At 44.8% G+C, this 13,410-nt stretch overlaps 6 protein-coding genes across 6 annotated transcripts; 3 read left to right on the forward strand and 3 right to left on the reverse strand.

Annotated features, from left to right (window-relative positions):
- Window positions 1–413: 413 nt before the first annotated feature.
- Window positions 414–2,045, reverse strand: V1508DRAFT_349864 (uncharacterized protein; the record flags this gene model as incomplete). The annotated part of the gene is made up of 2 exons (XM_066936769.1): window positions 414–1,655; window positions 1,704–2,045. The coding sequence occupies 2 exons, from the start codon at window positions 2,043–2,045 to the stop codon at window positions 414–416; spliced, it is 1,584 nt and encodes a 527-aa protein (XP_066797887.1).
- Window positions 1,889–3,307, reverse strand: V1508DRAFT_263905 (uncharacterized protein). The gene is made up of 3 exons (XM_066936454.1): window positions 2,507–3,307; window positions 2,112–2,445; window positions 1,889–2,060 (listed from the first exon to the last, which is right to left on the reverse strand). The coding sequence occupies exons 1-2, from the start codon at window positions 3,258–3,260 to the stop codon at window positions 2,261–2,263; spliced, it is 939 nt and encodes a 312-aa protein (XP_066797888.1). The 5' UTR covers window positions 3,261–3,307; the 3' UTR covers window positions 1,889–2,060; window positions 2,112–2,260.
- Window positions 3,308–3,459: 152 nt separating this feature from the next.
- On the forward strand, window positions 3,460–5,461 carry V1508DRAFT_454043 (Alpha/Beta hydrolase protein). Its single transcript, XM_066942564.1, has 3 exons — window positions 3,460–3,942; window positions 3,998–4,550; window positions 4,608–5,461. Exons 1-3 carry the CDS (start codon window positions 3,767–3,769, stop codon window positions 5,376–5,378), a joined length of 1,500 nt encoding a protein of 499 aa, XP_066797889.1. The 5' UTR covers window positions 3,460–3,766; the 3' UTR covers window positions 5,379–5,461.
- Window positions 5,456–7,405, reverse strand: V1508DRAFT_263952 (uncharacterized protein). Its single transcript, XM_066936455.1, has 3 exons — window positions 6,462–7,405; window positions 5,814–6,389; window positions 5,456–5,757 (listed from the first exon to the last, which is right to left on the reverse strand). Exons 1-3 carry the CDS (start codon window positions 7,213–7,215, stop codon window positions 5,534–5,536), a joined length of 1,554 nt encoding a protein of 517 aa, XP_066797890.1. The 5' UTR covers window positions 7,216–7,405; the 3' UTR covers window positions 5,456–5,533.
- Window positions 7,406–8,584: 1,179 nt separating this feature from the next.
- Window positions 8,585–10,198, forward strand: V1508DRAFT_263985 (WD40-repeat-containing domain protein). Its single transcript, XM_066936456.1, has 3 exons — window positions 8,585–8,976; window positions 9,031–9,118; window positions 9,172–10,198. Exons 1-3 carry the CDS (start codon window positions 8,658–8,660, stop codon window positions 10,049–10,051), a joined length of 1,287 nt encoding a protein of 428 aa, XP_066797891.1. The 5' UTR covers window positions 8,585–8,657; the 3' UTR covers window positions 10,052–10,198.
- A 560-nt stretch (window positions 10,199–10,758) lies between these two features.
- On the forward strand, window positions 10,759–12,212 carry V1508DRAFT_264030 (Alpha/Beta hydrolase protein). Its single transcript, XM_066936457.1, has one exon. The coding sequence runs from the start codon at window positions 11,126–11,128 to the stop codon at window positions 12,005–12,007; it is 882 nt and encodes a 293-aa protein (XP_066797892.1). The 5' UTR covers window positions 10,759–11,125; the 3' UTR covers window positions 12,008–12,212.
- Window positions 12,213–13,410: the final 1,198 nt, after the last annotated feature.

Raw genomic sequence — 13,410 nt, forward strand, 5'->3', positions numbered from 1 at the left:
TATTCTGCAACAAGTGTCATACAGTTTGGAACAGAGATGTGAACGCGGCTCGGAACATTGCGTGGATATTTTTGTGACTGCGCGTCCACAGTGGAGGACGACCGCTAGGGTTCCGTCGATGATGCTGGTAGTGGTTAAGGAAGCTGTCTGCATCTTTTATTCGGTTGGCCGAGAATGTCAACCATAGGTATGAATTCCGTTTTATGGTCATTGGGATTAGGGTTATGACCATTGTCGGGACTAACGTATAATCACCATAGCCAAGCCATTACTGTTCTTAGAATCTTTCTCTGCACAGGCATAATACTAAATATACCTTAATTGGATAGTATTTGTCATTTAAAACTCCCAATATAATACAATCCCCTCATTCCCAAACATACCAATTGTAGAATATACATTGTTCCCGCTCTTTAGCTACCTGCAGAAGCAATAGGCACAGTAAGGTCTTTTTTCTGTGCATTCCAAATGCGTGCAATCTCCTCCTCGTACGCCTTCTGCTGGAGCGCTACATTGTAACTGTGACCGCCGTACTTAGACTTATCGACCTTTTCATCAGTCGGCTCTCCCATAGCTTTAAATCCGCCCTTCATCGATGTACGAATAAAACTAAACGCGAGACCGCAGCCACTCGAGTCACCTTCGCCGTGCAACTCCAGCATAGCCTTACCTTGCGTCGCATTGATGAAATTCTTACTCGTGATCCACGGAGCCAGCTTCTCCTCAGTACTCATCCCTTCATGCTGTTCATCATCTTCCTTACCTCCACCGTAACCGGCGTCTTCAAGGAACTGTTGCCCGACCTGCATCGTCTCGAGCAAAGTAATCTCTTCTGGATGGACCATTGACCGAATTCCATCCTCATTCGGCAATGTGTCCGTCGCTTTAATCTTCCAATACCCCTGATCCTCCCCAGTCCGCTGGTACTCCATAAACTCCTTTAATCTCTGTCGATTTTGCATATCATTTTGGTCAGGGAAATGCGATGAAATACCTTTGACCAATATTCGCTCATTTTCTGACTTGCGCAGCACACGGAAAACAACCATCTTCAATCTGTTCTTACTCGCTGTAGTTACACGGCGCGATCGCGGACTTGGAATCTCCGTGACTGGTAAAGTCTGGCCAACAGTGTACAAATTCGGTATACTTCGTAAATAATATTTCTGCCCTTCGCCACCGCCGGTACTTCGGATCATCAAAAAGTCTGTGCTATTAACCTGCTGCTTAAATATTGGAGCACGAACAAGCCGATTATAATATGTCGGTACGATCTCCCCTGGATCCACAAACCCGAAATTCCAAAATGGACTTCGATCCTGTGATCCAAGTACATAAGTTTCTCCTATATTCAACTTCGGACGAGACTCGTCTTCGTTCGATTTCTTTCGGTAATAATTTATTATCTTGCTTCCCATTCCAAAATTGGACATAACAGTCGGATATTCCTCGGAATACTCAAGCATCACATACTGTGAACCATCACCCAAGGATAAATCTTTCGAAGATGCGAAAATCTGAGCAATATCTTTGCCCTTGTCTTTTTTCTTTTTACGGTGACGGACTCTGGAGAAGTGTATAACAGTGTTCGGACGGATAACAAAGTTGGGACGATGGAAGGAACGTGCTTGTGATTTCGAGAGTTTGACTTTGTACTGTGACATCAGTTAGCATAAACCTATATGGTAGCAGTTCAAACATACGTAAGGTGATTGTAGTCGGTTGGCTACCATTGAGTGATCAATAGTGAGATTACCAATTGTCGAACGAACACGGGACTGATAATTCTCTTTCAGAAGATCATACGCCTGATCATTCGATATGTTATATCGTTTCTGGAACAATTGTTCACCAATTGGCATGGATTTGCTAGTTTTCTTCGGCCGATCTGCCCTCTGAGCATCGACTAATAGTTGAACGTCATTGAGGTCAAGAACCACGCGGTTGGCCTGCTCTTCGAGATTGCCTTCTAATATTGCATCGTCACCGACTCCTGACACATACTCATCGTCATCTACCCAATATATATCGTCCGCAGACGGCATCGTAATTCTGGCTTTCTGCACGAACTTGTTAGCCGACGTTGCTGGTAATGGAAGAGGTGAACAAACCTTTTGGGCTATTGATTCATAGTCGCTGCCCATGCTTGACTCGGAATCCCAAATAATTTTGCTTTCCCAGTCGTAGCAAGAGAATATTAGTTCCTTCTCGAACTGCGTCAAATGACGTTCCTGCATGCTGGTTTAGCCTTGCTCGCGCATTAGAACATGTGACAGATCATTCCAACCTTCTGTTTATTTGATCGTTTCCTGTTTGAAGCATCCTTGTTCCTAATTTGAACCACTCCGGGCTTCTCATATATGGATCCACGAGGTCGGGTATGAGATCGAAAGAGTTTCCGCTGGTCTTTATCTGCATCTAAATTGACTCTTGTCGGTATGCACGCTGAGTTTCCATACACGTTAGTTGACATTTCTCACCAAACTAGACTAGATTGCAACAATACGTTTAGCTGAGTGCGGCTTTGGAAGTGACAGCCTTACTGGCTCTGGAGCAAATAGCGCGGACATCCGTAACGGCTTGGATACTTCGGCTGCCATCATGTCCTGAAACAACATGTTTTCGGTGACGACTGCGATATCTTCCTCTGCCACTACCGGCTGGTCAAGGACTTCGAGTGACGGCTTGATATCCTCCATCTCTGAGTGATCCTGTAATAGATATGCGTCGCCGAAAACTGGCCCAGTTGGCAAAGCACTCGGAGAGGGTGCTCTTGAAGAAAATGATGAATCCGCAATTGTAGATATCGAATATTGTGGAGCAAGCGACGCGCGTGCAGATGGAATCTCTGGATGAGACTCATCCTCATCTTCATCTGAGTTGATTTCTTTTTTGATCTTCAAATCTTCTGAAAACTCTTTGGCCCAATCGTCCTCGTCCGTCTCGCCGTCCTTGCCGTCATGTTCAGCAAGTGCCTGTTCCTTTTCTGCTACGGCCTCGACATCGTTCATAACACTATCTTCGTACTCTTCGTCCGCAAGCTCATCCTCGTCTTCATAATCAATAGCATCATCCGCGTGAGCGACATACTCCTTCGAATCGCCGAGCTTCTTCCCACTGGCCAATGCGAGTGCAATTCCATCCCCTAGGAACGTATTCAAAGCGTCGCTGTCATCCACATCAACGTCCTCTTCGGCCAGAATTGCTCCAAGCTCATCGTCTTCGGCCCCTTCGTCGACAGGCTTCGGAGGAGGCACCATCCCGAATCTTGCGGTGTTGATCAAGGCTGAGCCCGTGAGGCGTGAGGCGTGTATTAATGGGCGCTGAACGTACAGAGTACAGTATTTAGCGATTCTGGCTGGGTAAGGGTTCGGCGTTGCTCGCCGCAGTGGTGGTGGTCACATAAGAAGGGAATAGATACAATAAGGTTTCAATATTTCTTGAATCAAGAACTCTGTCAGAAATTACGCGACAAATTTTAGCTTCTGACCAAATCGGATGTATCAAGGATATTGCATAATACTTAATTTGGTTATAGGTGTTATGTTGATTTCTATGAAACCTATCGTCCAAAGAATACAATCAAGATAATGAAAGTCAGGAGCCGTTATACCTCCCACTAATTTAAACTCGGATGACCGAACATCCGATAACGGCTCGCCTTCAACTTCGCGCCATCCTTTGTCAGTGCTGTCTAGGCCACTATTTCGCTCTCAATTGATCGTGACCTTCGGTTCATGTTAGCAAGAAGCCCCCGTCTGCAGCGATGCGTACGTCAATGATAACTGCTCAATCGTTAGGTGGGGTTACGATTACCGGAGTTAATACATCGGACAAGACTACACAATTCCGAGGACTGAGGTTTGCGACTATCGATAAACGATACGACTATCCTGCACGAGTTGATAGCTACACCGAAAATATTGATGCCACTCAATATGGGTATGTGTATCTTCATTCGAATGTCCTTCTGTAGAAGTCATTGACCTGTATCCAGTTCGATTCCACCTCAGCCGGCCCAGATTGTTTCGCCACTTATTCCCTCGTCCCAGCTTCCTCCGCCTCGCCCTAAGGCTGACGAGTTTGAATGCTTGAACCTCAATGTTATGTGTCCAATCATCGTCGAGAAGCCGCTGCCTGTAATTGTCTGGATCTTTCCCGGCGGGAACTACATGGGGTCCGCTTCGGACAAAGCTTATGACCCTACAGCCTTCGTTGAGAGATCAATTGATAAGGGTATGCCGGTCATCTTTGTCAACATAAATTACAGATTGTCTCTATATGGGTTTCTCTACATGGATGGCCGTGCCAACCATGGAATGTACGATCAGTTGACTGCACTTCAGTGGGTCAAACAACACATCTCCGACTTTGGAGGTGATCCAGACAATATTACTTTAATGGGCGAATCTGCCGGCAGCCTTTCGACGCATTACCACTCTGTTAATGAGAAGTCAAAGGGGCTATTCAGGAGAATTGGTATGATGAGCACCGTAATTGAGGCCAGAACTCCACGTCCATTAGACGAGGCTAAAGAGATTGTCGAGAAGGTATGTTAGCATATTTAAGGCGAATTTACAGCTGTTATATATACTGACCGGTAATAGGCCAAAAAGGTTTGTGGTGTGATAACCGACGAAGAACTTCGAACAGTTCCCATTGACAAACTGATGGAGGCGATTCCTATCATTGGCGGAATGTACGGTCCTGTCGACGAGGGCGGTTTCGCCGGCGAGGGACCATTCATTGACAAGCTTCCTCATTCTGAAATTGAAAGCATTGTCCTCGGAAATTGCAGATTTGAAGCCAAATTTTACGGTCCCAAAATTCAACAGCTTGTTCCGATAAATGAATTCTACTCTCGCCTGTTGGAGGTTCCCAATGTCGGCACTGAATTCGCAGAGATGTATAACATCAAGCCTACCGAGGATGAACAGAACTTCACGAACACTCTCGTTATGTACGACGATATTTCGTATGGACAGCCAGTGCATAACGCTGTAAATGGTCTGCGCAAGTCTGGCATCAAGACTTATCACTATTTGTTTGATGAGCCCAATCCATTCCTCGCTGACCTTGATGCTCACCATGGCGTGGATGTCCTCTATTTCTTCAATTCTTACAAGTTTGATAAGAAATATGACTGTTTCATTGACATGTATCAGACAGGGTGGATCCGGTTTGCCAATGGTCTTTCCCCTTGGGGATTCCTCGACTGTGAGCGTGACATTGAGAATGTTGTCATGCTGGATCAATCAATTCATGAGCGTCAAGAAGGCGAGTACGAGAAGAGGCGCCATGTGGAAGCTTTCGAATGGCTGAATCGATACAGGGGCAAATTTGATTCTTATCATCTCACCAAGCGGTATTTAATGTAAGTTAAGATTGGAATAATCCTTTGGTCCAGCATTGTCCGTAATTTACAAGTCTGCTCTATAATACACATTTACAATTAAACCGCAAACTCCTTTCGCTCTGCACAATCATGAAATCCAGCCATTATGGCAATAGATGCTAAACCTACGCGTCAAGTCTAATAATCATAATTTAGGCCATCGCTCATGGCGAGATCATTGCCAAACTTTTTCCTCCAAACGGCATGAATCTGCGGCGATGCGCGGAAACTGTGACGGAAATAAAGTATATACTTAGCTGAGAGTCTTTTGGGCTTCACTAGCATCCTATCATCTGTTTTCTCTTCCGGATCGCCTTGCACGGCTTTATTCTGTTGAAAGACCATCTTCGTGTGGCCCTGACCTAGATCAACACTTGTTAACATTGGCTCAGCATTCGGTGTGAAAAGGGCAACATACTATTAGACGAGATCTCAAAATACTGTATCTTTGGCATATGCGTCATTGCCACACTAGCTCCAAGGAATATCAAGTTCAACTTAGCAATGCAACCGGCCTCCAACTCAGACGTCCGCTTATACACTGATTGTGAATGTGAAATCATGGATATCTCATGGGTATAGAGGCCGTATCTAGACTCCGAAATAGGAACGAAATAGGGATTACCGAAGGAGTCATAATTTTCGAATTCTACCACGTAATATTCCATGTTCGGCCAATAAGGTTCCTTTATAGCTGCTAATACCTTTGACATTTCATTGTCCTCTTCGGCATCATAGTAAAGCTGATATTCAGGTCTCAATCGCTGATCTTCAAACAGTTCCAGTGAAACCGGACCCCTGTATATTAATTTCTTCAAGTTGTATGATCGCTCCCTAATGAAACGGCACAGTCTGTCGCCCGTACCTCCACGATAAGGAGCACTCTCATAGGCCATAAACTCCTTTTGATCCATGCTCTCCAGTTGTCGAGTCCGTAAATCTAATTCAAGTGTGGTTATTGTATCGGGAATTAACTTGATGACCTCTAACACCTCTATAGTTGTGATCACAAGGGTCAGAAATATAGACTTAAAAATATTGAACAGTTATATTTACAGATACTCACTTGGATAAAAGTAATGACCTGTCTTCCAACCCATAAATAAGAACATGAAAGACCACGACATATTGTCCACGTCAGGAAATTTTTCCAGTAAAGAGAGTATTGTCTCTGGTGGAAGTACCCACTGATCTGCAAGATTGCTGCAAAACTTAAGAGTCTTTATTCTGTCCATCGTTGACCACGATTGTAAAGACTGAGACACGTCTAACTCGTACATAGCTGGTTCTGTGCTCCCCCAGTCGTATTCGACTCCTGTGTAAGGGTTGTCTACAAACCCACCTATGACTCTCACTTCCGGACAGCCCCCGCCATCCTTGACAACTATTGCCACTATTTCAAAAAATGTCGCAATGCACTCCAGTATAGTTTGCTTCTCGTCGTCGTGGGATATAGACAGATTATCGTCAAATCGCAACTTGAGAATCTGAATATATTGTCCAAGCACAGGTCGCGTTCGAAACAATTCTAGAGACCGCTTCACATGGTCTACAGTCCTCACTGAAAGTAGCCCGACATGCACTGTGACATTTTCGAATATTTGCTGTTGTATGATATCCCTCCATTGGCGGCAAACCACACTCCACTTCTTTTCGAATTTGGGTTCCGGGTTATATATTGAACCCGTCGCATACCGCAATATTTTCAAGTGGATCTCGTATGGAAGTCGTTCAAGGCCAGAAGTATGGTACCCCATATTATCAAACGTCTCCTCCACGAAATCGTTGTGATATCTGAGACTATTAGGCTCGGGGATCATCAATGCACACTCCTTGTCCTTCCACGTCGTCAAACAGGTCTGACACCTCAGTATCTATCAGATCTAGAATATTTACCTATCCGTCAAAATGAGACTTCAGACCACTCGAAAATGGCAGAACTATTTTGGATGATTATTGACAGTTCACGATACTGATGCACAAGGGTACCACTCGCGACAGAAATATTTGGATGCCCGCGACGCATGCGGCAAGGGTTGAGCCGCACAACGGCGCTGCTCAGATTAAATAAAATAACGCGCCAAAAGTACATCCAATAACACCAAACACGAACTTTAATTCCAATTAACTTTTGAATGGACTTTTAATCCAGCCAAACGGATACTCTGACTGTCCAGGCTTTTTGTAGCTATCTTACATGGCATCTTGTTATTGGCGCTTAGTCGTCATTCTCTATAATAAGAGTAAAATTCACATATTTTAAATGTATATCTAACAATTATATATTTGCATATACTTTCTCAGCTCTCGCCTGTCTCGATCTCGTTTCAATTCTAACACCACTGTAGAGTCAACCTTAGTTAAAAAAAATGCTAATCTCCGCGGAGAGAAATATTGCACTTCATGGCTAACCAAGCATTCTATTTATATTTTTCACTGTCAAAATGCTCCAATTGACATTGTCGAATGATTTCTTTCTGCTTCCTACCTAGTTGTGCTTATTGACGTGATATACAATAGATAACTTTCTAGTAATAGTGATGTTGCGTCACAATCTTAGCTTAGATGCATGTCAGGTCAACAGCAGCCAAAAAAATTGGTGATACGGTTCCCAGAATGACACACTGAGAAAAATTTGACAGTTTATTGGATAGGCGGTATCGTTTTACAGGCCCATTTCGGATTATCATTGCGACCTACTGTAAACTTAAGTCCGAGTAGGATAACCGTTTTGATATTGACTTGAATCTGGATAATGTTGGAATGGACTATTCTCTTATTGGTGGCATTAGCAACATCAGTAATAAGGAGCAAGCGCTACTTTGTGAATAAATCAACGATCGAGTCGTCTTGTCTAACCCGTAAGGAATACATAATCATCAGCTTTTAATGCTCATATCCAAGTATAGAAGACAAAACCGTTAACAATGACGTCAAAAGATAGTAACAAACTAACAATCTGTTACTACCATGCGTCGCCACTGAAACATATATCTAGGGCACTTTCTCGTGGCGGACCCGTTAAGATAAGCTGTTTACTTTCACCTTGTTAGTTTGTTTCTCCACTAATGACGGTACCATTATCCACAGACAACAAATTACTGAATTGGTGCCATTTTGAGCAACCCAAACCCTGGTTCTAAGTCATCGATAACCCCTGAAAATTGGAAATTTCTGCGGCTGCTGCATCCCATAGTCTATACAATAACATTGTGCGCCGTCTTCAGATCTGATAGTCGTCAACATTAAGACTTAAACTAAAATGGTTTCTGAAGGACGTCGGTCTCGTCCAAAAACGACGATCTCGTTTCCCAGCACGATCTTTGGTGTGGCAGTGCACCCGTCGAAGCCCATTGTCGCAACGGGATTGTCCACAGGGCATGTATTCATGCATCGCTATGCTGCGGATGAAGATGACAGTGACAACGAGAAAGATAGCGACGTTAGTAGTGGTGGTGAGGTTGACGATAGGACAGGTGCAAATGTGAGAGATGGAGAGTTTACAGAAGTTGATCGGCTGTGGAGGACCAGGCGACATAAAGGTAGTTGCCGAGGAGTCGCGTTTGATGAAGGAGGAGCTTGTAAGTGCTTCGACATCTATTAATAATGGATAACTGAATTTCAAACTCTGTTAGATCTTTATTCCGTTGGTACAGATTCAGTGATCAAGCAGGCTTCGCCAGAGACGGGTAAAGTCATTGCCAAAAACTCACATGACGTTGAGTATGTCTTTATTTGAATGATATATGTCGCAATGAGTGCTAAGATGCAAGCAGTTCAATCCCGTCTGCACTTACAGCTACAACGACTCATATTTTGGTAGGCACAGAGAAAGCTACTCTACACGGTTTCGATAAGCGGACAATGAAGCCAGCGTACACATTTGCTGATCTCCACGAGGACTACATCACCAGTATATCGCACCTAGCGCAATATCAAAACACATATCACTTGATCACCACTGGATCTACCACTGTCACGCGGATTGATATTAGGAAAGGAAAATTATCTACGAGCGAGGATCAGGAAGACGAGATTCTTTGCTCTTGCATTTCCTACCCGCCAAATTTTGAGTACAATCCAAATGAAGGACGTGCCAGTAATGTCGTTGTCCCTGAAAAACGAGCACCAGTCACGGCAGTCATGGGTATGGCGACTGGTGTGCTTACATTCTGGATGAAGGACAATTGGGAAGATCAGCAGGCTCGAGCAATCCTGAGCGATGAGAGCGTTGATTGTATAGCAGAGTACCCCGACCAAAGGATCATTGCGGGTGGAGCTGATGGACTTGTACGCTTAGTTGACGTTCGCAGAAGGAAAGCGGTTAAGGAGTTTGAGCACGGTGGTGAAGACGGAGTTGCTGCTGTTGCTTCGGATTCATGGGGCCGTGTTATAAGTGCTGGTGGTGAAGCCGTTCGCATATGGAGTGTAGAAGATGAGCCGGAGGAAGTGAATGGCGGGTCCGATAGTCACGACAGTGATGCTGACAGTGACAAGAGCGGAAACGACGATGATGCCTCAGACGACAGTGATGAAAACAAGAAGAACAAGAAGAAGAGGAAGAAAACGAAGAAGCGAAAACGAGGAAATGCGAAGAATCGGTTGGCTATGAACGCAAAAGCTCCTGCAAAGCCGAACTTTTCAGGCTTGGACTAGTTGGATATCTATCGTTTGACATGATGATCTTAATTGGGGAAACAACAAAGTGGTAAATACATTATTTTGGATCCACGTAGACGACAGAGCATAACTGGCTTTCCCGATTCTTACTTCCGGACTGGTAGATGTTCATGACGAGAGGTGCAAATACATCTTTGCTTGATTGGATGCTTGAGGTTAAGCTCCGGGAAGCCAGGCTGCGTTTGAATCAACAAAGGCACCGTCGTAGAGGGAGATGAACTATGTCGGTGAAGATGTTGCACTCGCTCTGCCAATAAGTGCTCATCGATATGTACCCATGGGTTCCTCCGTCTAGCCTGTTGAAGATAATCTCTAGTGTTTCTTCACTTGATCCTACTTTACGGAAGTGTATCACAGAGGCTTGCTTTTATGACGAACAACAATGTTTTGACAGCGTAACTGAAATTGGTACCAGCCTGTTCGACCTGCCGATAATGTATTCCCCATGAGCTAAATGGGGCATATGGGATTGGGTGACCTTGCGCAAAATGGAATTCCACAGGATTTCTATAAGTTGCTAGAGTTTTGCAATCGACTTTATACGTCTTATGGAGCTTCAGGAATATTACGCTTAGATATTAGCTTATTTTGAAATGTAGAAATATTACGCTTAGATATTAGCTTATTTTGAAATGTAGAAATACATCAGAGGTAATGCCTTAGGCTGTTACTAGCTGATCGACGTTGGCCGTGACGTCACAGACGTCCAAATCTCTGTCATTTATCAAACGCCTTCATTATAAAACGTCATCGGAATTTCTCGTATTTCCTACCAAACTTCATCGCTGTTCCGTCACTGTTTGACTACGCGATTCTCTTCAAGGATTTACTACAATCAGGAATCATATATTTTATATACAAGGAGCATGCATTGACGGTTTGACTCTTAATAAGCGGATTTATTTTGAGCTTGACATTCACTCGCTGTCACGAAGATACATCAAATCACGTGCCTTCTCTGTATCATCCCCGTTTCCGAGCTCTCCACAGCGCATCTGTGATCTCGTGCGCAAAAGCTCGACCTACAGTACTACTTCCAAACTAAGAAACATGGCTCCAGTACCAACCAGTGAGGGCAGGTTTGGCATCTTCACACTTCCATACGCACCCGTCAAGATCGCCTACCATTTCTACGATATCCCACAAAGAGATCTACCTGTCATCATGCTCTCCAATGCCCTCAGCTCGAACTTCAAAACTTTATGGAAAGAATTCGTGGAACATTTCAGAGATAGCTATGCGATAATTTTGTATGATCAGCGGTTCCATGGCGAGTCACCTCTGTCGGAGCACTTCGATTACTACAGCAAGGGGTTGACATTCGAAGAACTAGCGGATGATGCGGCAGCTATATTAGATCATCTTGGAATCGCGCGCATCCATGCCTTTGTTGGACTTAGTATGGGTGCTACCACTGCGGTGGTTTTCAAAGCTCGACATTCGGATCGAGTAGGGAAAATTGTGGTTGCTGGAAGTGGACTGAAGAGCGCTCCTCGTGGCGCCGAGGATGTATTCGAGGCTCGGATCAAGATAGCTACAGATGGACCGGACGGTATGGCAAAGATTGCGCCCTTAACACTTGACAGATGGTTCCCCGGTGAGCCAGGCAAGAAGTTCCTTAATGAGCATTCGACGCGGAGGGACGAGTTTTTGGCAATGCTGAGAGACGCGAAGCCAGAGGCATTTGTTGCGTGCATTCGCGCGCTGCAGAATTTTGATCTTACACCGTCATTTGAAAAAATCAAGCAAAGTGGAGACAGCAAAGATGTGTTACTTGTTGCTGGTGCTATGGATGGACCCCTTCCCGATGTCAACGAGTCTATGGCTAAGCTGTCAGACGCAAACTTGGTAATTATCCAAGATTCGGGCCATATTGTGAACGTGCAGAAAGCTGGAGAGTTCAATGAGGTGGTGGCTAAATTTATCGCTTAATTCAATTAGTTTGGGAGAGTTCTCCTGATGACGTCATACCTAGGTCGATGCTATGATGCCACAATTTATCGGCCTTATGCTAGATAGTTTGTAATATATGACAATGCTCACTTACTGTCTGTTAAGTTGTTAACGAATTGATTTACTTTGATTAACTGAACGTCATTTGACTTGTCCGTATGTCCGCCAATCAGAGTCTACAGTACGAAAGATCGTGTATGTCACATTCGAATCAGATAATTTCCCTAAGGGAAACCCGCCAGTCTAAAGCGAATAATCTAACTATATGTGGAGACGCTAATATGCCATGACTATGTTCATATGGAAATGCATTGGCATGCCAAAATGCAAGCATGCGGGGCGCAGTTACTGGGTTGCGCATTTGGCAGGCTACTTATGAGCCAATTAAATGCACAAACACGGCATTCTCAATGCGACATGCATGCACCCGCCATTCCCTTCTAACATGTTTCGCCAGCTTCCGACATTTTTGCTTAATCGCGGCGTGATGCTCGCGTGCACAAAGTTAGCTAATCACGCCTCATTGTGGCCAGTCCCGCTGACAAGCGTAAGGGCAGGATAGTTACCGCTGCCGAACACGTCGCCCTTATGGAAGTGTTGAGAAGACTGTTTGCAAATGGTCCGACCTTGAGTTCGACTCGATGGTCGGGTGGGATTTCTTATTTCATCGCAGGTCGTGAGGTAAATAACTGGGCGATACCATACTTTCATCTTGGCAGTTTCTTTTGACCGTTCCATCATTCGAAATTTCCCAATTACCTCTGGACTTCTAAACTTGCTCAGCCACAGTCTGCGGTCATCGCTAGAGTGATTGGAACATCAACGGCACCACAAACAACCAGCCACACGTTCTATAAATGCCACACTGACCTGGCACTCTCCAAGGTTATCACTTCCAACCCAACATTCAGTGGATGCTTGAGGATACCATCCTCCTCACCGATCCCTTCGGAATTCCCCCTCGGCCAATTGTTTCCTGGCATTGCTCGACGTTCCTGCTGTGACATTAAAAAGTGATTGTGTTTTTGAAATGGGACCATCGGGCACAGTCCGCGTTCGCGTGTGTCTTGATCCGAAGACCTTTAACCTTGACAATGGCAACGGGGAGGACGGTTCCTGGATTACCGACGAGACGGTCCTTACATGTATCGATTCAATAGTCGTGGCATATAATCCAGGTCACCCCTGCGACTTACTGCTCACTCCTTTACATCTATTTGATCTCCGCAGCTCCACTAGTTCAATAGTAGTCTCCGTAATGGTCGTGGGTAGCACTGGGAGCTGCTGAACGAGAAATGGGAAGGTATTACCCTTTTCCCGGCTGACGTCGAGTACGTTGCCGAGGTCAAGTCCCACGGTCTGATTACTTTTGACGAATCACC

The sequence above is a fragment of the Lipomyces doorenjongii genome (genome assembly GCF_038497915.1).
Source record: "Lipomyces doorenjongii strain NRRL Y-27504 unplaced genomic scaffold V1508scaffold_7, whole genome shotgun sequence".
NCBI lineage: Eukaryota > Fungi > Ascomycota > Lipomycetes > Lipomycetales > Lipomycetaceae > Lipomyces > Lipomyces doorenjongii.

What these genes read in the sequence shown, in the direction of transcription:
- V1508DRAFT_263905 (XM_066936454.1), bottom strand. Translation starts at nt 3,260, where the DNA reads ATGGTGCCTCCTCCGAAGCCTGTCGACGAAGGGGCCGAAGACGATGAG. An exon ending in AAAGCCGCACTCAGCTAAAC is followed by an intron (nt 2,446 to 2,506) that starts GTATTGTTGCAA and finishes ATGGAAACTCAG; the next exon opens with CGTGCATACCGACAAGAGTC.
- V1508DRAFT_454043 (XM_066942564.1), top strand. Translation starts at nt 3,767, where the DNA reads ATGCGTACGTCAATGATAACTGCTCAATCGTTAGGTGGGGTTACGATT. An exon ending in ATTGATGCCACTCAATATGG is followed by an intron (nt 3,943 to 3,997) that starts GTATGTGTATCT and finishes ACCTGTATCCAG; the next exon opens with TTCGATTCCACCTCAGCCGG. An exon ending in CTAAAGAGATTGTCGAGAAG is followed by an intron (nt 4,551 to 4,607) that starts GTATGTTAGCAT and finishes GACCGGTAATAG; the next exon opens with GCCAAAAAGGTTTGTGGTGT.
- V1508DRAFT_263952 (XM_066936455.1), bottom strand. Translation starts at nt 7,215, where the DNA reads ATGATCCCCGAGCCTAATAGTCTCAGATATCACAACGATTTCGTGGAG. An exon ending in AGGTCATTACTTTTATCCAA is followed by an intron (nt 6,390 to 6,461) that starts GTGAGTATCTGT and finishes TCACAACTATAG; the next exon opens with AGGTGTTAGAGGTCATCAAG. An exon ending in TTTTGAGATCTCGTCTAATA is followed by an intron (nt 5,758 to 5,813) that starts GTATGTTGCCCT and finishes GTGTTGATCTAG; the next exon opens with GTCAGGGCCACACGAAGATG.
- V1508DRAFT_263985 (XM_066936456.1), top strand. Translation starts at nt 8,658, where the DNA reads ATGGTTTCTGAAGGACGTCGGTCTCGTCCAAAAACGACGATCTCGTTT. An exon ending in GTTTGATGAAGGAGGAGCTT is followed by an intron (nt 8,977 to 9,030) that starts GTAAGTGCTTCG and finishes AAACTCTGTTAG; the next exon opens with ATCTTTATTCCGTTGGTACA. An exon ending in AAAAACTCACATGACGTTGA is followed by an intron (nt 9,119 to 9,171) that starts GTATGTCTTTAT and finishes AGATGCAAGCAG; the next exon opens with TTCAATCCCGTCTGCACTTA.
- V1508DRAFT_264030 (XM_066936457.1), top strand. Translation starts at nt 11,126, where the DNA reads ATGGCTCCAGTACCAACCAGTGAGGGCAGGTTTGGCATCTTCACACTT.